The sequence below is a fragment of the Lycorma delicatula genome, chromosome 1 (genome assembly GCF_047948215.1).
Source record: "Lycorma delicatula isolate Av1 chromosome 1, ASM4794821v1, whole genome shotgun sequence".
NCBI classification, from domain to species: domain Eukaryota; kingdom Metazoa; phylum Arthropoda; class Insecta; order Hemiptera; family Fulgoridae; genus Lycorma; species Lycorma delicatula.
The window spans coordinates 130,439,718-130,462,454 of NC_134455.1; the positions used below are offsets into that span (position 1 = coordinate 130,439,718).

At 30.0% G+C, this 22,737-nt stretch overlaps 1 protein-coding gene across 1 annotated transcript; it reads left to right on the forward strand.

The window, feature by feature from the left end:
• The first annotated feature begins 1,534 nt into the window (after positions 1-1,534).
• On the forward strand, positions 1,535-7,272 carry LOC142318185 (neuropeptide CCHamide-1 receptor-like). Its single transcript, XM_075354738.1, has 2 exons — positions 1,535-1,648; positions 5,661-7,272. The coding sequence occupies exons 1-2, from the start codon at positions 1,614-1,616 to the stop codon at positions 6,649-6,651; spliced, it is 1,026 nt and encodes a 341-aa protein (XP_075210853.1). The 5' UTR covers positions 1,535-1,613; the 3' UTR covers positions 6,652-7,272.
• Positions 7,273-22,737: the final 15,465 nt, after the last annotated feature.

Sequence of the window (22,737 nt, forward strand, 5' to 3'; positions counted from 1 at the left end):
CCGTGAGGTTTTGTTGTGGATACTATACGTTGATGACAAATAGATTATACATAACAAGAAAATAGATAATGAATGCAACATAATTAATAACGAACAAATTTATATTAAAAAAATTTAAATTACAATGAATCTGATATAAATAGCAGCATTATCTAACTATCTTGACATAAATATTGAAATAAATAATAAGAGAAACAAAAAATACAAGTAAATAAAATAAAAATTGTAAAAACCCCACGACAAAATTAAATTGGATAATTAAAGAAAATAATTAAATATTAAAATATTAATTAGAAAGACTTAAAAACATTAGAAATTCGTTTTGAAGAAATATATTTACTGCAGCGCCCCCTGGCGACTTATAACCGTAAAAGTAATCCAATAATCTACTCTAAGCTAATACCTATGTAATACAAAAAACCTCATAAAAATCGGTCCATTAATTTTTGACGAAAATGGCAACACACACACACAAACTCTTACCCCAAACAGATATACCGTCTACCTTACATCCCAGGTAATAATAAATAAGAAAATCATAACAAATGTTTATATGAGACCAAGTCATAATGTATAAAGATCTCATACGAATTCTAACACGATTTTGATAAACAAATTAAATACTTTTAAAAATATCATACACATATCCTAATAATAATGATGTATTTTTTCCCGCAGTCCTTAATTGACAATCGGTTCAAATTTATCGGAACCGTAAATAAACTTAAATACAGAGAAATAAAATTGTATGTAGAGTGAGGTTTTGATTGAAATCCCTCAAAGAACGGTGTATATACGTATGAATTTTTATACATATTTTATACAATAAATATATATTAAACATAGATAAATATATAGTAAGATGAGTCTACAGAACATTGATCAATTTCAGAGCAAAAAAAGCAAAGAAAACACCAACAAAATTTTTATCAATCACACAATGAAAAAATAATCAAACGAAGAAACAGTGAAACAAAACAAAGAACCAACAAAGTAAGCGGCAAAACGAAAAGAAGAATTTTGACGATGCACAACACCCTAGGATAGCTGATTCACCTCAGTTAAAATTAATAAAGAATTTGACTAAATAAAAAAATATTACAAAAATATAAATTAATTTAAAAAAAAAACTTATTTTAACAACAAAAATATGTATTAGAAGAAACCACATTTATAACCAGTATCAATAATAATGATTATATATTTATACAGGAAAACCACCAGGTCGTTAATAAAAAGGTTTTCAGAGTGCTATAACAATTGCAAAATAGGAAATATTAAATTTTCAAATGTTATTGATTTTATATTGTAAAATAAACATAAAGTTACTGATATTTCTAATAATTTAGAAATATTAGACATAAATAATAACAGTTATATATTATAATAAGAAATTTATATATTAGAAAAATATAATATTAGTAAATAAAAAATTAAATACAAAATTATAAATAAACAAATTGAATATGATAATACAATGTTTAAATTGGTAGACCTGATGTAAGAACGGAATAATTTAATAAGTATCACTCATTTTTAATTGTGACACATGTATACACGTATTAACTACTAGCATTTTAACTACATTTTAATTGTGCATAATTTGGCTGCTGATGATGGAGCAACAGTCCGAAAACGCCACAGTTTGGTGAGTGTTCTTACCTTTTATTTGAAATGTATCTGGTACAAATATACTTGTTTTTAAAATAATTTATATTTGTATAGTTTTATTTAAAGCTGTTAGTCCTGAATAGGAGGTATTCGATTAATATTCCGTATTGTTCTTAAAATTATTGTTTATTAGCTTAAAAAGAAACTAACAATCAAGATTTAATATGATATGATATTCAGGTAACATACAGTTTTATTAAGTTGATTGTTTTTTCTAGTATTCAATTACATCAATAAACTCTAATGTTTAAGCAGTCTTATAAAGTTAATTATAGATCTTATTATTATAATGTAACACCGATATTTTGTCACGGAGCCGATCTCCGAGGCTGAGTGGTAGCGTCTCAGTCTTTCATCCTGAGGTGTCGGGTTTGAATGCCAATCAGGGATGGCATTTTTCATACTCTACAATATTTCCAATTCATGTTCCCATGCATAAGCTTATATAGTGAATTAATCATCCAGAAAAGAAAGCTCTTTTCTGGATGATTAATTCACATCTTCACATTCACATCTTTTATTTTTTTATTTTATTAATAACTTTAGGATGGATTAAATAAGACAATTAAATAATGATAAGTATTATCGGTCGTAGAAATGAAGAAGATAATTTTAATTGTTTTTTTTTTCAGGTCAATCCGTTGTTTGATATTTCATTATTATTTTCTAATTATAAATGTTATATAATTACGATACAGTTGTGTAATAATATTCAGTTTAATTTCATTGTTCATGAATATGTTGAAAATTCACTTAAAATTTTCATTCTGAATTTTACATTCATCACTTTAAATTTTTTCCGGTTGCTTCTAAATAAGTTTGTGTTTTTTAAAAAAATAAACTAAATCCAAAAAATGCAGCAAGGTTTATTTTGTTATTAAAAACATAAGTATACCTTTATAACTAGTTAAACATTTACTTATAGATAGTATTTAATTACATTAATGATACTTTAATTAAATCTTTCAGTTGTTTTTTTAACTGAACATAACATGACATCTTATGTTCTTCTTTCTGTTGTAAAGCCTTTAAATTTGTACATTCTTTTATTTCTTATACTGAATTAACACCTTGGTTTTGGTTAAACTATTAAGTAATGTAATTTATCTTGTTTAAATTTTTACAGTTTTATTGATTTACAGTTTTATTTGTATTAATTTTACAATTCGATGTAAACGTTTTATATCAAGCTAAAAATAATAATTCTACATTTTTTATTGTAAGTTTTCAAAATATTTTTCAACGCTACTATAAATAAATGCAACTTTATGTTAAAATTTATTAAATGAATTCTACTCAAGATAAGTTATAAATATGCTTTTATATTTTACGAAAAATAAAATAAATAATAATTTCCATCCACGGTTTCACAAATAAAAATACTATAAAACGAGAAGAAGGCCTATTTTTTAGGTTTTGACAAACTAAACTTTAAAGATAAAAATAAAATATATAAATTAATCGATGCTGTATAATCATTAAATACATTTCAAAAGTAAACGGTAATAAACATCTGTTGTTGTAACCTCAACAAATATTCTTAAACATAAATGATGAGCTAATAAAATCAAAAGATATATATTTTTTTCAAATTGCAACGAGTAAAAAATCACATGCATTATCATATGAATTAAAAACCAAAATACGTTACAGGTGTACTTCTATAAAATACTATTTTTAGCACAAAAATTAGAAATATAATGTAAAAAAAATTTACACCGACATACAAATTATTATTTTCATACATTTTTTTTTTGTATTATAGAAGAAAAATATATTTATGACAATAACGGTATATACAAAATAAAATGTAAATACAATGCAACATACTTTTGACAAAAGGGAAAAAATTAAAATGTAGCAAACACGTGAGTTCTTTTAAAAATCGAAAACATGATTCTGATTATGCAACGCATTTAATAAAAGAAGGAAGTACCCCTATGAAAATGTAAGAATCAATAAAAATAATTAAAAATTTATTAAAGGAAGAAGAATGAACATTTTAGAAAGTTTAGAAAAAAAGTTTAAATTAAAATGTAACAGTAAAATTATATAAATGAAAAGGTCAACAATCAAGCGGATGTCCTTTTTATGTCATTAATTTACTGAAAACAGGAAATAGATAAAAAAAATTGAAAGATAAGATTAACCGGTAATAACAAATAAATAAGAAGAAGGAAATAAACGCGAAAAATAATAATAAAAAACAATGACCTTGAATAAAAGGACGGGCATTGACTAAACGTTATATGTGGATGTCAATCCAAAGTCAGCAATCCCATCAAAGTATTTTTTGGGAAATAGCAAGAAACTGCTTTAAAGTCATATTAATAAATTTTGTCGACATTATTATCTTATTATTTGTATCATACTTTTCTGAGCTTGTTATTAAAATTAAACTCAACTCTTTTAGTGAAAACCAAGTAATTAGCAATTTTATGTCGGAGACTGATAATATTGATATGATTAGATGGAGATTGCTTATTCTGAACTGAATATTATTGTAATCTTATATAGCAAAATTGTCTGAAATAAGTAACAATATTTCTAAAGTGAGCAGTAAACAAAACAAATAGATTTTCTTAATTTATTAATATAGTAATTATAATAAAAACGTATGTAGTAAATTAAATCAAGTAATTTTGAAATAATCGAAAACTCATTTGTCAGTCAAGATCATTAGAAAAGGTAAATATGAAATTGATATAAAAATTGATTAGAAAGAAGCATTTGGAAAAATAGAGTTAAAAGAACAGTCAGACTTAGAGGCCACATATTAAGGCATCCTGGAATAGTCGATTTAATACTGGAGGGACAAATTTTGCAGGCAGGCAACGTTTGGAATATGTAAAACAAATTGTTAGGAATCAAGGATGTAAGGGGTATACCGAAATGAAACGATTGGCACTTGATAGGGGATGTTAGAGAGCTTCATGCTTCAAACCAGTCAAATGACTGAAAACAAAAAAGAAAGAAAAAAAATTGTGAGAATATTTTAATGTTATCATTTTCCACAATGCTAGTGTTTTGTGGAATGGATTATAAACTTAGTTTGAGTAAGCAATTCTAAATATTTTGTTCTTCCAGCCATCTAGAATTACAAGGAATTCGGCTACATGTATCAACAATTTTTTTTATAAATCCGAAAGATAATTTTTAATGCTTTTCATTAGATTACAATCTTTTAATTCTTAGTTGTAAAGTTATAGTAGTATCATTTAATAACGATAAGCTGCGACCAAAAAATATTTATTTTTATTTTTTTAAACGGATTATCAATAAAGATTCAATTAGATATTTCAGAACATTACTGTCAGAAACAAATTGGGAAAGTAGTTACAAAATTAATTTTGATAAAAAAAATTAACATTTTTCTTAAAGCGTTTCAAAAGACTTTTCTCCCAGCTTGCTCTGTAATAAAAAAAAAATGGTTTCAACGTAATAAGAAAAACGCGTGCATTACTCAACGAATTTAAACCTTACTGTATGATAAGAAATCACAGTAAAATGTTAAAACATTATTTTACTTGTAACTTCCAGAATGATTTGAAAAGTTACCAACGAATTGAAGAAAAATTTATTCATACTGTTAAAAGATTATTTTCTTATAATTTAATTAATATCTAACATTGCCGAGATGTGTGGTTAATTGAAATCAAACCACCAAAGAACCAAATCTTTCCTGGAGGTTTAAAAAAAGTACCACTAAAGAAAACCTGTTTCCACGATCTAATATTAGTAGGCGATCTATTATTAGAAGGCAGTTAAAAGTAACTGCCTTCACTAGGATTTAAACCTTAGAAATCTCGACTACGAAGTCAGCTTATTTGCAATTACGATTTAGTTGTGTATTGGTATAAATAGCAGACAGTTTTGTCAATGATTTACGTCTATAACTAATAAGTTATTTATTTGCATAACATTAATAATATATTAATTTTATATATTTAACATAAATTAAAGAAATAGTTGTTTATTTTCTGTTCCAGGAATATAGATGATGAATTCCAAGCATTTGCTTATGAAGATCAAATACAAATTAAAATTTATACAGATGATAAATACTTATGGCATGCTCAACGACAAGAAAGAGATATTTTTTTTGTTTTATTTGTGCTCATAATCCTCCTGGTTGGCTCATTAGATAATGGTACGTTAATATTGATATTTGCAAGGCACAGAATCGTGCGTAATGAGCCGAATACTTATATCCTCAATCTAGCCATCAGTGGACTATTGGTAATCGTAACATATGTACCGTTCACATCTTTAATTTTTACGACAGAATCTTGGCCTTGGGGTGAATTAGTATGTAGATTAGTAGAAGCTTCAAAAGGTGTATCCATTGGAGTTTCGGTATTTACAATTATTGCTTTAAGCGCAGAACGTTATCGCGCGATTGTAAATCCTATTCGCCGACACGTCACAAAACCTCTTAACATCATCACAGCAATCTGGTTATTTTCTTTACTTCTTACATTACCGGCTGCAGCATTTTCTAAAGTTTATAGTATAACGCTGATTAATAACGAAATTATAGAATATTGTACTCCTTTTCCAAAACAATTCGGACTATTTTACGCAAAAATTATAGTATTATTTAATTTCATTGCCTACTGTGTAATACCGCTAAGTATTATAGGAGTTCTTTACGTGCTAATGGCACGGCATCTTATGCTTACTACTAGGAATATGCCCGGTGAACAACAAGGTCATTTGAATCAAATTAAAGCTCGGAAGAGAGTAGCAAGTGTTGTTCTTGCTTTCGTCATTATATACATTATATGTTTTCTTCCCACGAATATATGTATGTTGTGGGTCTATTTTTATAATTATTATGGAGAAGAATTGGATGCGTACTGGAAAGTATATCGCATTATACGTCTTTGTTTAATTTTGTTTTATTCATGTACTAATCCTATCGCGTTGTACTTCATGAGTAAAGAGTTTCGTAAACAATTCAATAGATATTTATTCTGATGTATTAAACAATTTAGACGGTAAACGATATGACTTAAGTTCATAGGAATAGTTCGATATGTCGACATCATAATTTTGTAATTACTAGTCACTATATGTTCAGTCATGTTGAAAAACTTGATGGTTTATTAGATGCAAAAATGTGAAGGCGAATACGTATTTTTTGCTTTATAAGCGATAATTTTGTACCTATTATTTATGATTTCTAATATTTAATGTAAATTATTTTGTATCTATTATCATAATATGAGGCAAATAACTAGTTCCTGAAAAAATATGATTATAAAAATGTGTGTTAGATGACCAAAAGCTAGTAAAAATTTAACAATAAAATACAGAACTATATTATACATGTGTTTTTTCGTAGATGTGGGTTTCATGAACGGTATTAATTTTTAATCCAGAGTGAATATTATAGCTTTTTCAGACAATATTAGTTGAATAAAGCCCGTTTTCCTGTGCTAATATAATATATTTTTAAGGAGTTGTAAAGAAAAATTCCGTCAAGCTAGTAAACAACAGAAAGTACTTCATTTGGAAAGTTTTTCAGAATTTTATTTTTTAACTATAGAAGTTATAGTAATGAAGTAATTCAAAATTAGTGAATAATAACCGCTATTTCCTGTTCATTATGCTCAATTAGTTAGTTTTTAATTGTTGGTGTAAACAAATGTTTAACCTAATGTTGTAAACATCAACTCAAAAATAAACAAGTAAACGTGTTTAAACGCGTTTAAATAAACACGTTTAAACAAACTACGTAAACTGATTTTTTTTTTGTCTTTACTCATTTGACTGGTTTGATGTACCTCTCCAAGTTTCCCTATCTAGTGCAGCTGTTTCGTTTCGGCATATCCCCTACTTCCTACATCCCTAACAATTTGCTTTACATAATCCAAACGTTGTCTGCCTGCACAATTGATCCCTTCTATCTGTCCCCCCAATATTAAAACAACTATTCCAGGATGCCTTATTATGCGGCTTATAAGTCTGTCTCTTCTTTTAATTATATTTATCAAATGGATCTTTCTTCGTCAATTTGTCGCAACACCTCTTCATTTGTCACTTTATCCACCCATCTGATTTTTAAAATTCTCCTATAGCACTACATTTAAAAAACTTCCAATCTTTTCTTTTCATGTACTCCGATCGTCCAAGCTTCACTTCCATACAAAGCTACGCTCCAAACATATACTTCCAAAAATGTTTCATGACGTTTAAATTAATTTTTGATGTAAACAAATCATATTTCATAAGGAAGGCTCGTTTCGCCTGTGCTATTCGGCATTTTACATCGCTCCTGCTTCGTCCATCTTTAGTAATTCTACTTCCCAAATAACAAAATTCTTCTACCTCCGTAATCTTTTCACTTTCTGCTTTTATATTCTGTGGTTCATCTACATTATTTATACTACATTTCATTACTTTCGTTTTGTTCTTTTTTATTTTCACGCGGTAATTCTTGCGTAGAACATCATTCATGCCGTTCATTATTTCTTCTAAATCTTTCTTACTCTCAGCTAGAATTACTATATCATTAGCAAATCGTAGCATCTTTATCTTGGGGATTGGGAATAGATTAAAAATAACGGGGATAGTAAACTAATTATGATGACATTACCAATTTGTACCCTCTATAAGATATTCTTAAAAGAAAAAATTCTACAAATTGCGTAAAAAAATGTCATAATATCATCATCTACTGACAGCTGAGTAAGAGAAAATAAAAAATGAAACCAGACTAGAATTAAAATTAGGTGGATTCAAAATTTCTTAGACCCTTTCTTATAAAACTCTTATCAGGATTAATCCAAATAGTTTTCAATACTTTTCTTATTCTACATAACCTGAGAAACGGATTAACACAAACATCAATACTTCAGAATGAAGCAATTTATTATAAAAATACTTTAGAAAACTCCAGTACAAGTAAAAGGCCCACCTGGTTTATCTTGCTCAGACAGTATTGATTTTTAAACAAATGTTTGCAATGTAACAGTTTGTGGATACATCACCAAATTTTAGCTATTCTTTTATGCAGTAAATACGTTAAATTTTATTTACTTTACTTCACTCATAGCGTAAGTATATTTACTCGCGCTATTAATGAAATGAAGTAACAGCCAATTACATTTATAACTATTTTTATTTTACAACTTTTTTACAACTATTTGTTGTAAGCTTGAATATTAATTAGAAAATTTGTGGAAAAAAAACTTTTGTTATAAAAATGAGCACAGGAAAATCATTTATTAACGTTGTTCGTGTAATATCAAGCTCTATGGACAAGTTTTCACATTTTGTAGAGGGCTGGTTTAAATAAAACTCTTAGTTTAAACGAAGAGTCACCAATTTTTTTTTTAACAAACAGATATACAGATATTAATTATTTCCAATGTAACTAGCTACAGGTTGATTAGCGTCTCTGTCTTTCAACCAGAAGTTCTGAGTTTAATTTCGGTAAAACTTTTTATCCTTAATATACTAAACATTTCATCTTATCTATCACAAGAATAAATCAAGATGGTTGTAATTAGGTGTGAACAAATCATAGTTAGAAGAATAAATAAATAAATAAAGATAATATCAGAGGAAAAAATGGTTTTCGTAGAGGTACATCTTGCATTAATAATATTGCATTGATAATATAACTATACTTAAACTATTGATTGAAAAGAGAGACGATTTTGGTTTAGAAACATATACGAGGTGTGTGAAAAAAGTAAAAGTTTTACATGAGACTGACTTCTTACTTATCAAAGTTTTTATTCTTTTCAAACAACAATATTATTCCCTTCAAAGTAGTCCCCTTGGGCAGATATACACTGGCGGAATCGTTGTTCCCATCCTGGTAGCAGCGCTGGAAGGCTTCAACTGGTAGGGCTTTTAACTGATCGGCCACAGTCTTTTGAATGTTCTCCAGAGTTCCAAAATGACGACCTTTTAAGGCATGTTTCAATTTTGGCAAAAGGAAAAAGTCACAAGGACTCAGATCAGGCGAATAGGGGGGTTAAGGAATTGTAGGAATGCGTTTTAAGTCAAAAATTCCGTGATCGAAATGGCCGTGTGACACGGGGCATTGTCATGATGAAGCATCCAGTTGTCTGCAATGTCTGGTCTCACGCGAATCACTCTTTTCCTGAGCCTTTCAAGGACACCTTTGTAAAACACTTGGTTGACAGTTTGTCGGGAGGAACAAATTCTTTATGCACGATACCGCTACTGTCAAAAAAGCAAATCGGCATGGTTTTGATCTTTGATTTGCTCATTCGACATTTTTTCGGCCAAGGAGATGCACTTTGCAGATTTGTTTCAGGATCATACTCAGATATCTAGGATTCATCACCTGCGATCACACGATTGAAGAATTCTTGGTCATTGTCAATCCTTTCCAGAAGATCAACGCACACGTTTCTTCGATTGTCTTTTTGTCTCTGTTCCGTTGTGAGGTTTTTCGGCCCAATTTCGCACAAACCTTTCGCATGTCCAAATCGTCTGTCAAAATTTGATGTACGGTGAAAGTGTTTAAATTTAACTCTTCACTCATCATCCTTATTGTTAAACGACGGTCTGATCTCACAAGAACCCTAACACTCTCAATAATTTCGTCAGATTTTGAAGTTGAAGTTCTCCCTGAGCGAGATTGATCTTCAACGTGTTCTCGGCCTTCCCAAAAAGATTTGTGCCAGCGGAAAACTTGTGCTCTTGATAAGCAATGTTCCCCATAGGCCTGCTTCAACTTTTTAAAGGTCACGCACGGATTCCCCAAGATTAACACAAAACTTGATTGCACAACGATGCTCTAAATTCCGATGCTCAATTTTCGTAACACACAACAAAAACACAACTTCACTGATGGCGCTGTCAAAAATAATGCGTTGGCTGAATGGAGTTGAAACTCATACTGATCATGTGGAAGGGATGAACAAACCGGTCTAGTACAGACCGGTGGACGCAGCGTTGCCAGATCGCTCGCCATGTTACTAATCTCATTACTTTTCTCACACATCTCTTATTACATTTGTTGATAAAAAAAAGCTTTTGACCGTTTTTTAATACTTTTGCACTGGAAAACTATGAAAAAGTGGTTATCCACTGCATCATTATTAAAGGTCTTTATATTAAAACAAAAATTTTAATAAATAATCCCTTTAACAGGAGTGAACTAATAGGTATTATAAAACGTTTAAGGCAAGGGTGTAGTTTATTACCTACCTTCTATTTACATTGACGACATTGTAAAATGTGTGTTGTAATGCCCAGTTCATGAACAACAGCTTTAAATATATTACCTTTTGCAGACGATCAGCTTATTATACAGCCCTCAGAAGAAGTTTTAGAAAGATCGTCATATGAATTTAATAATATACGTAGTCGATATATTTTTAAAATATCATTGAATAAAACAAAGGTAATGGCCTTCTGGGGAAAGGATCCTAAGAGATCAAAAATAATTTTGGGATACAAACCGATTGAACAAGTTTCACATATTTAAGAACAAGTTTCCTAAATATTTAGGAAGCTATATCAGCTTTAGATCAGACATAGATGCAGAAAATAAAATTCAGAGTTTTCAAAATATGTGTAGGGAAGTAAGAAGTTTCCTTTTCATTAAAGTTATAACAGATGCAATGATGAAGTGGTATAAAAATGTCTATCCCTCTGATAAAGAGGTATGGGTTGATCGCACAAAAACTAAAGGCAGCAAGGATGCGATTTCTTAAATCGTTAAAAGGTTTTTGTTCTAGATGGACCGGTTTAAGAACAATGACATACGAAGAGAGTTAGATATATTTTATTTTAATAAACGAATTGCGCATTATAAGAAGAATTACTTCAGATTGGATAACGATAGATAGATTTGGCAAGTGATTAATTACAAACCAAAAGGAAAGAAAAATATAAGGAGATTACTGAGAAGGTAGTTATGAATTTGCTTAAAGTTAGTATAGGTTTAATGATGATCCAGGATTGCAAGAAGAAGAAGAGGTTAAGAATAATAATATTTAAATTTTTGTTAAAATTTTACTAGTTAAAAAGACTCCATAGTATATTGTCTAAAATATTAGTGATTTTTTCTAACATACCTTAAAGAAAATTTAAGATGTGGGAAAATTTTTTAATGCCGGTCTAAATTTTCTACTGTGATTGAAGTATAGAAAAAGATTTACTCTCAGAAAAAAACTGTAATATATTGCTATGAGTACCATGATACGTTGTCCATACTTTGAAAAATCTGAGTATTGTTATATACTCTTATTCTATCACTGTGTAAATGAAGGGGATATGTAAAGGTAAAAGCGAGTTGATTTGATATAACGGTAATATTTATTGTGGAGGAGAATCTGTTTATTTAATTAAAAATATAAAGTTCCCCTATGTAACAACATAATTTTAATGACAGTAATTTAGATTCTGTTTAATATTTTTTCCGTTGCATTTATAGTGGGTCTATGCGTGCAAACCAAATAATACTATAGAGTATAGAGTGTAGGAAAGGAATATAATTATTTTATGCTTAAATTGTTTGAATTTCCTTCCTTAAAATTGGTGATGAATACATATAAATGGTAAAGACAATAGCCATCCACAATTAGTTCCGGATTTCAAATCACAATAGGTTATTTAATAAATACTCTAATGCTTGTTTAATATTTGGTTCGGAGTAGTAGAAATTAATTATGCAGAACATTTCTATCCCATTTCATGAAATTATGTTACTACATCTGTCAGCCAGTATCTATTGTGATAAAGTTTTCTTTCAAAAATAATCTTTACTAAGAAGTAATGCACAGTAAATAACAATGCTGATTGATACCTAATAGATCAACCTAAAGAATAATATTGTTCGGTATACGTTTTAAAAGCAATTACACGTTTCACAGGTTAAATTTTTCCACTAAATAAAATATAAAATTTAAACTTTAATTAATTTTAGACATAATATAGACTTTAGTTAATTTTTGTTTAACTTGTTTTTTATATAGAAGAGCATAATTTAAGAATATACATAGACAAACATGAAATAACTATTTTGTTTGATTCCTGCACAATATGATAAAGTAGTATGGATTCGATATATATACATAATGGGAAGAGTTGTGTTATTCTGTGTAACATACCATTCCTTTAATTAAGAGATGTTCTATTATAAGTATTACATAATATGAAAGAGATACGATTTTATAAATAGTTGTAGGTTGTTAAAGAAATACATGAATCTAAAAGTGTAATGTATAATATTCTTCATTAAGAGATGGAAATATAAAAAAAAGAAGTCTCATCCATATCAACTCATTTCAAACTTAGAAAGGAAAATATAGTTTTTGAAAGTATTGCAATCAACGAAATGATTAATTTTCTTTACAATAGCTTAATCACAAGTGGTAAGTGTGCGAAGGAATTTCCCAGTAAAACTAAGTGTCTAGAATTTAAAATAGGAAGTGAACTAATTAGAATGAATAAGATAAAAATTAATTTTGAATATAATAATTAGGTTTTCTTTATGAAATATATAACATCTAACTGCTAATACGTTTGAATTGTGGGCTCAAGGAATAGATATCATGAATTAATTAACCAGTACTACTTAAAATTTAATTTAACTTAATCAAAATTTAGATTAGATTACTTTTAAAACACAGTCACTCTATTGTGAAAAGTATAACAATGGAAAATATATGGAATTTTTTCCATTGTTAAATATAATTTTTCAAATGACATTGTAGTAGTATAACTGTTAATAAATAATTTTTATTAATTAAAGATTAGTTGAAGGCTGTTGGACATTGAGAAGTGGTGGGAAAACTCGAAATAAAATTTGGTTGTAACCAATCACTCTGTCAGTCGCGTTTAAATTTGTCGTGAACATCGACTTCGCTCCGCCAGCGAGTGTAACATTATTTGCATTTACTATGTCTTACTATGTTTAGTGAATCTTGTCAATAAATATTTATTATCTTGTATATCATGTATCTTCATTCTCATACCGATCCAAGGGATTGTTCCAGGCCTTGCATTATTCTACACAGTCCACTATCTCCAAATCAACATAAATTTTCTACCTAAATGGTATCATCCTATCACTCATTAAACCCATGATTTACTTTAATTTTCCTAAGTAATTTCTCAAATTGTTTAGAATTGTAATAGCTGCCTGGTCTATGTTTTCCAAGTTATAATTTCAGAGTGGAGTGGCCTACGGTGAGGGATTGCGTTCGTCCGCGACCGATCCAGGATGATTGTAGCTCCGTTGATCCCTGTGGGACTCCGCTATCTCATACTCTCCTTCTGGATGTCGATCTTTCCAGTTCCATGGAGATTGAGTTATGCTTCTTGACTGGTCCGGTCTTTGTTTTTGCAGTGAGGGAGGGTTTTAATCGGGGAAATGCCATTCTGTGAGGGTAGACATTGGTTGGTAGACATTGTCCATACTCCGACAAAAAAACACCGCTTCCAAACTTCGTTAATAAATTTGTATGATTTGTAAATGTTGTCGAGGCGTTTAGCCTTCCACAATGAGTTAATATAAATTACTGAAAGAAAATGACGCTTGAAATATTTAAACAACGTCGTAACCACAATCTGTCAGCATTTTTGCTCAATTTGAAAGACCCTTTATATTAATTTCATATTCACAGTTGGGTCGATAAAAATTTCATATACTCAAACACTTAACACTATAATATCATCGATTATTATTATCAAATTTGTAGGATGATTGATTACATTTTGTTCTGTATCCCGTTTTTACTAATCTTCTGCTACCTCTTATATTAGAAGGATTGCAATTTTTTTACGAAAACAGGATTTTGGGTCACTGGATCTCCTCTAAGACCTCTGAGTCCGTTAATAACCTTTATAAAGAACTAATCATAGTTTAAGAATTAAGATAATAGCCTATTAGAACTTTTGTAACGTTTTTGTCGATATAGAATCAATTATTGTAAGCAATCTACATTACAATGAGCAATTATAATTATTTCGGATTTTGTCTATGAAAAAAACTTAACTTTTTATAAATCAATGGACGTCATTTTTTTATTAACAAATTAGTGACTTTTTTTAATTTAAAATTTTTGTCTTTTTTGGTTCAATATTGAAGTCCAAATTTTGATTCGAAGATTAACAATTTCAAAAAAATATTATTTATATTAAAAGTTTTTATTTTGAAATTTCATCAACATTGTAATAGTTTATAGTTATTTCAAATAAAATTACTGGTTGTGGTAATAATAATAAAAGTAACTGAATTATATCGGTATTTTAAAATATACTTAATCTCCGTTCATTAAATATTGCGTTACGATAACATTTCTGACAACTAAAACTACAGATTCCAATGACATAATTTTAATTACTTTCCTTGCATTATATATCTAGAGCAATGCTGCAAGAAGGAAAGTTAGACAGCCAGTAAAAAATGGGGTTTCGGTTTTTTACACTTAGTGATATTTAATGACAAAGGGAACCAAGAAAATTTGGGGTACGCTTAGTGAGAATTATCCGGTGAATTGTTGGATTCGAAGGCCAATAGGTCGGTTGCAAGTCCAGAAATAACGTATAGCCGCATCCTTTCAACAGACACCTTTAGGGACCTTCCCCGTGTAGTCGTAAGCCGAGATTACCAGAATACTTTCTTCGCGTTTCAGTTACCTTCCGCAATGAACCTACACCCTAATTGCAGAATATTGCAAAACATTATGCTAAAATACTCACAAAACATGTCACTGGTTATGGCGTGACGACAGGGACAGTATATTGCTGATAGTTTCAGAGATCCTAACCAGTCCCAGATCTCAATCGAGGTCGTCTGAATGTGGGCGGTGCTGAACGGAGGTAGATGATTGTACCGTAGCCCATTTCTTATCACAATCGCAGTACTCCAATACACCCTTCCATTAGAGTGGTTGATTGTGTAAGTTGAACAGTTCTTAATTCTAAATAGTTCCTATCAGTAAAATGAGATTCCGAAATAAGAACGACATCTAGCAGCTTGCAGATCAGCGACTCCAGTACTTCTGTGTGGTTCATTACACCATTGATGTTTCATACAGCCAATTTCAGGTAATTTCTCATCAACAAAGTTTAGAAATCAACTTTGTCAGCAGACCCAGGAGGTTTCCAATCTGTTGAACGAAGAACTCAGCGTTCCTGGCTAGCTTCTCAAATCTACACCGTGTAACCTTATTATCGGTTCTCGCCACTCTGCCTCAGAGAAAGACCTGGGATGCGGAGTCAAAAGAATATTGCCACTGTCATAGTTACTATTATCAACAACTTTTTCGTTGACTTACAGACGAGAAATCATGGCCTAGGTCGTAAAATTTGCCTCTCAGACCCTTGAACTCCGCAGGAGCGTACTTAGGAGCATTTCCTCCTCTTCTCTTTCCTTTTAAGATCTCTTTTTGTAGACCCTACAACCTTTATAGTTTTCAGGATGATTCTCATGGTATAAAGCACAAATTGCCGGTGTGCTCCTCTCTGCATTCTGGCAATCGGTGGTCCTGTGTCCCCTTGAACTTCATACAGCGATACGGACTCATGCAATTATTTTTAGTCTAATCACACTGATGACTCCTCATACATTGCCCCAACCCTGGAGTTCTCTTTAGTGTTTCAAACCTAACGCAACAGTTTGCTATGTATACTTTATCCTGAACACCTTTTTATTACTATCCTTATTTTCCAGATTTACGAAAAAGTCGCCAACGCCTCCTTCGTTACTCGGTGGTGTGCGTTTACGATTCTCCGAACATTGTGCCTCTGATTCTCAATTTTCTCTGTATAACGAATGGTGAAGATTCTTAAGCACCACTCGAAACGCCCTACCATCACGTTTCGTGAACGTATGCCCTATCAGATTATTTTCGCGAACAACACGAATTATTTTTTGTAGCTCTCAATATCCTTTGACAGCAGCCGAAATTGTTTACTAATTATTATTCTCACGGTGTATTCCGCCTTGTTCACCACCGATTCAACTCATACACCTTCTTGATATCCGAAATACCGTACAATACTATCGGAGGTGGCTTAAGCTTTTTCTTTTGTGGAACAGCACCGTCAGTCTCCTACATCGGCAGACGATCAAATCTATTCGAGAGAGGTATGTAAATCCTAGGAATCGTGTCAGCTACCAGCAACGTGCGTTAAACCGGCACCATTTGCCATAATGGAGGGACGCGGAATCGAGTATGTAATATAGGAATCACTACTATTACGCGAAGAACCACTTATATTTTCAATATTTTCAACGATTACACACTTATTATTTTCCTCCACGACAACTTCCGTGGATCCCGGTTGGGTGACGAGTAATTGAATGGGTGACGTATTATATTCATCTGCGTGTGTTTACCGATTCTCAGCTGTCGTCCGCTCAGTGGTTGGTACACGGAACAGCTGGAAACTGGTCCATAGCAACCGCGTGATAGACTTATAAGTAAAAAAAAAGAAAATAAACTTTTTAATAAAGAAAAACACAAACTTGAGGAAAACAAACACTTAACACAACTAACAGAACAAAGTAAACTCAAACTATCATACAACAGAAAAAAAATTAAAATAACTGATTCTAATGAGGAGCAACTTAGATAGATTCAATAATATGATTCTATTTTTTAAAAGTTGATTTTTTTTTGTAGACATCCGAAGTATTTTTTGTAGACATGGATTTGAATGCTAGATCGTGGATACCGGTGTTCTTTGGTGGTTGGGTTTCAATTAACCACACATCTCAGGATTGGTCGAACTCAGAATGTACAAGACTACACTTCATTTACACTCATACATATCATCCTTATTCATCCTCTGAAGTATTATCTAAACGGTAGTTACCGGAGGCTAAACAGAAAAAAAAGACATCCGAAGTAATTTTAATCGCTCATTGTAATGAAGATTGTTTACAATAATTGATTCTACATCTACAAATACGTTACGAAATGATTTACTGGGCTATTCTCTAAATTCTTTACATAGTTTTCACTTTAATATTTGTATTAACGTACTATATTATCGAGTGACTCAGAGCCATTTTTAGTAATAAAAAATTTCAATCGTCTTATATAAGAGATAGTAGAGGATTAGTAAAAACGGGATACAGGAAATAACTCAATCAATCATCCCCCAAATTTAATAACAATAAACGTTAAAATTATACAGTTAAGTGTTATAGTATATGAATTCTTTATCGATCCTACTGAAGTAACAGTTATGCTGTGAGTTTAGACCGTTGAGTTCTGATCGGATTAAATCTGAAATACATTGATAGTTTTGCTATTGGGGGGTTTATTTATATTGTTGTTGTTATTAAGATAAATAAATCTACTTTATCTTTCTTGCTATGATCACTATACTTTCTGTGTTTAGTATTGCCTACATTTCTTAGATTCATGTTTTTATTACTTGTTGGCACGTTTCGCAAACACTTAATCGCCAAATCGTTTTGTACCGCTATATTTAAATATCTGTTAATCTTTATATAAATTTTAGTCGATGCCCCTCCCTATATTTGCCGTCATGCCTGAGATGCCCTTCTTCTTGTTAGTTTGTTATTAATGGTTATACTTTTAATTTTATTTATTTATTCCCTGTTTTCAATAAATTTTGGTTCTTCAAAAGAACAACCGCTTGATTGGTGACCTGTTCATTTTTATCGTGACTTTTTAGTTAAAAGAATCTTACTGTTGCTAAAATGTTCGGTCTTCTTCCTTTAACACATTTGAAAAATAATTTCATTGATTCTTCCGTTTTCATTGGGGTATGTCCTTCTTCTATTAAATGCGTTGCATAATTAGAATCATATTTTTTTTATTTTTAAAAGATCTCATTCTTTCATTATATCTTAATTTTAATTGTCTTCCAGTTTGTCCAATGTATGTTGTACTTTATACATATCCCTTCCTCAAAATTGATATTTCAGAAGTAAGGTAAAACCAAGTTCTATTGAAGGTAAGGTTTACTGAGAAATAGACTATTATTTGTAATACAGTATAAATGACTTTTGAATTGTAAATGGCTATTACGTATTTAATGAATTACGTATTTAATATCATTTTAATGATATATATATATATATTTTTTTTAATTTATTTTTTTTTGGTAAGTGAACTGATTTTTATTCAGTCTTTTTTAATTTTATTTCAAAACAAAACAGATTGATAAGTGGCAGCAAAAATTAAATACGTCCGTACTGCATTAACATTACAATTACAACACGCTTTTTCTCTCATCTGAAGTTACTGACTATTTAAAAAAAATGCGATCTGGTCAAGAAGGATTTGCAAAATAACTTATGATTATTTTTATTAACCTATTACTGCATTACGCCTTTTATAATAGTTGCAGAATTGTTTTCTACTCTTTTTCAATATAAAATGTATTTATAACTATATATTCCTCTCACACGTGCACTAAGCGCGTATGTAGAAAAGTAAAATTTAAGGAATTCAAGAAAACCTTCTCCGTTTGCAAAAAAAATATTAAACTACCAACAGTAAAGCAATGATAAATGAGTAATGGTTATTTACAAACAAAACACCTAATTAAAAGAAAAAATTTATTTTTATCAAAATAAATAATTAGGATATTTTATGTTTTGTGTCGTTACATATATAATATCACTATGTTTTTATATATATTTGATAACTGGACTAATAAATGAAATAAATGTGGCAACTATAATTTCCTGGCACTGATAAACTGTTTTCGAAAATTGAATTCTCAAACGACATCAACATTTTCCTACTCTACATGAGTTACATAAATAAGAGTCAATAATGTATCTCAATCACTTTTTCCAATTTTTTCTTTGTTATGTTTAAATAGTCAGTTTCTGAGCGATAAAAGTAAAACATTTGATATATTGAATGATACGTTTCTAGGAAAGGGTGAAATTTTTTGCAAACTTTAATCTTTTCAATGATGTTAGCTACTCATGATTTCGAAGTTTTCAAACATAATAATTATAGCATCAATCTAATTTGATTTAAATAATTTTAAAACATTGTTTTAGTTATCACAATATATTTTTCGGTTAGGGGCTAAGTACACGAGGATAAAGAAAGTGCTTTGAATGTCCCTGTGTGATTATTTCTAAAAATTTGTTACTTCTGGCTGAGATATTTTGTAAAAAAAAAAATCTAAATGTACTCATATGATTGCAATATTTTTTTTGGGGGGAGATGCAAGTTTTTTCTGAAAATCTATTTATTAAGGGCTACATTTTTTGCTAAGAAAGCTACATGGCAAAAAAGTAAAAGATTTTTTATTTCAAAGCCACCGAATTAAAATCTAATAATAAGAAATTAACAAATTATCCAACCTCGTCAGAAAATTTGCATATAATTTTAGCAAAATTTGCACACCTACTAAGTTGGAAAAAATATTCTGAAAACAATTAGGAAAAAGTAGTGTGTCACGCATCCCTGTTTACGCTGAAATATAATAAAAGTTTTCAATCTAGAACGTTTGTGTTTTTAATTTATTATTTTATTTTAATAGAAAGTTTAGAATGTGAAATTTCAAGATTTATTAAAAACCTGCTAGGTGATTTAAAAAAAACTAAATTACAAAATACCGAATAGAAATAACTATGGTAATTAAGTTACACAACTTTTACCGCAAAAAATCATAACTTATATTGTTATCATGGTGATAAAAATAAAACATTGATGTAAAGGGATTAATCTTATTGTTTTTCTTTAATGAATATTTTTAATTCACAACTTCACTCTCAAGGGGACTACTTCCTTGGGATAACCGAAATATACCCAGAAAATCTGAATGCAATCGGTTTATAGGTTTCACGTTATGCGAGAACAACCAAACAATGTTTCAGCTTAAAATATATATACATATATATTTCTATATAATATATTATTATTATATTATGTAAATTATGGTGTATACGGAGATTTTCATTTTAATCGTCACAGGCGATTTTCTCGTAAACTACGCACAATAAAAAGAAAATGACCCAAACAAAACTCTGATACTGGAGAGCGACACCTCATGGTGACCATGTATTTGACTTGAACGTAACCTTGACCTTATTGCAAAGTTAACATAATTTATTTCAAATTGTGTGACTTATTTTTGTCTCCACCACTGAAAAGAGCAGAAAATTTTACTGTGGAATATTAAGTTCACTCGTAAGAAACGGATCTACTTTGAAGGTTATACGGCTAAAAAATCAATGATAATGTTACACGATATAAATGATATAAATAATCCGAAAATATTGTATGACCTTGAAAAACATGTAACTCATACAACACTGTCTCTAATGGTTAGCCGTAAGACGTTAAAAAAAGGTCCAAGGCCATATGTGTTACTATACGTATTCCAATATAAACGTTTTTCCTTTTTTAAGTGATGGGATCAAAAAATACTGACCATTCCATTTGAAAAATTCATGATATTATTGCAATAACGGTCAAGGTCAAATTCAAGGTCACTATGAGATGTCTTCATCCAATCTAAGTAACTTTTTTTAGTCATTTTTTTGTATTGTGGGTATTTTACGAGAAAATCAGCTGGAGCGACTAAAGTGAAACACCTATATATAGATATATATATATATATATATAGGTGCGCGTGTGTAGGTATATATATATATATATATATATATACATACCTACGCACGCGCAAACACACACACACACACATCTGTGAAAGTAAAAATTGAAAATGAAAAGAATTATGAACTCAGAAGCAATCAAATTTATAAATAAAGTCAAATATACAAAACATAATTTTGTTATGAAAAAATAACGATAATACGCTAATAAATAAAGAAATGTTTTTGACATCATTTACTAGCGATGGTCAGTAAAAAAAAATATTTTAATATTTAATTTAAAATTAAACTCCTTAAAGTTATTATAGTGTATGGAGGTTAGTTTGAAATATCTTAAGCGACAGTAATAATTTACTTTTTTGATTTCTTTTATTTATTTTTTGTAATATTTATAATTATTTAAAGATTGCAATTTCAATACTGGCTGAAACGACACTAGGACTGTGCTTGTTATAAATGTGTGAAAATAGTTGGAAAGCAAATAGTCTGCACACGTTTCAATGGAAGGTACAGTGCACTAGATCGTTCTAGGATTAGTAAATAATAAATGCATAAACCTTTTTTTAATAAATAGTAGTACTTAGTTTTTACTGCTGCAGACAATGCAAAGAGTAAGAAGGTACTAAATACTGGGAAAGTAATCTTTAATTAATTGAATATGTAAGAGTATTATGTTCGTTAAATATTTGCTGGTAATAGTTGAATCATTATTCAATTTTTTTTTTTTAATATGTATACAGATTGGTGGTATCTTTCGGTAATTAGTAATGAAAAATCGTGTATTCTTTTCAAGTCTTCCACCACTAGCACAAAACGATTCATAAATAGTAACGTTTCCTCAATTAAAATATAAATATTTTCCTTAATAAACATTTAAATATTACCAATTGTTTTTGGTTAGAAATATACAATTCAAATGTATTCAAAATATATAAATACTGGCCAATAGAGAAACTTGCTTTCAATGGGATATTTAAAAAAGTTTATTTATTAATCATGTTCCACATATATGCCTAATTTAATATCCCTGACTTCACCAGTGACCAGCTTCCGGACCCGACAGCTCTTCTCAGAGCTAACGCAAAAAATGGCCCTTCTCAGAGCTACCATAAGGTTATAAATTAAACCGAGCCGTCAAAGCCAATCGACGGCAAAAACGGCCATTTTCAGGAATACTACAAGGTAATTAAGTGCCACGTGCCGTTGAAGCCCTTCGGCGACAATATATATGAATAAAAATGTAAATGTTCGTTTGTTCAAAATCATAAATCTCCGAATGTTCTTCACCGATTGCTTTGAAATTTTTTCACAACGTTGCATTCGAATACGCGCTGTTCTTATACACCTACTATTTGTGTCATACCTAAAGTAAAAACATGCTTTTTTTGAAAAACAGCGCTATCTGATGGACGTAAAAGTAACACACGCTATACTAAATATTTTACGATTCCATTGCAGTATTTGCTATAGGAGTGTCCGCTATAGACTAAAACACTACTGGACCG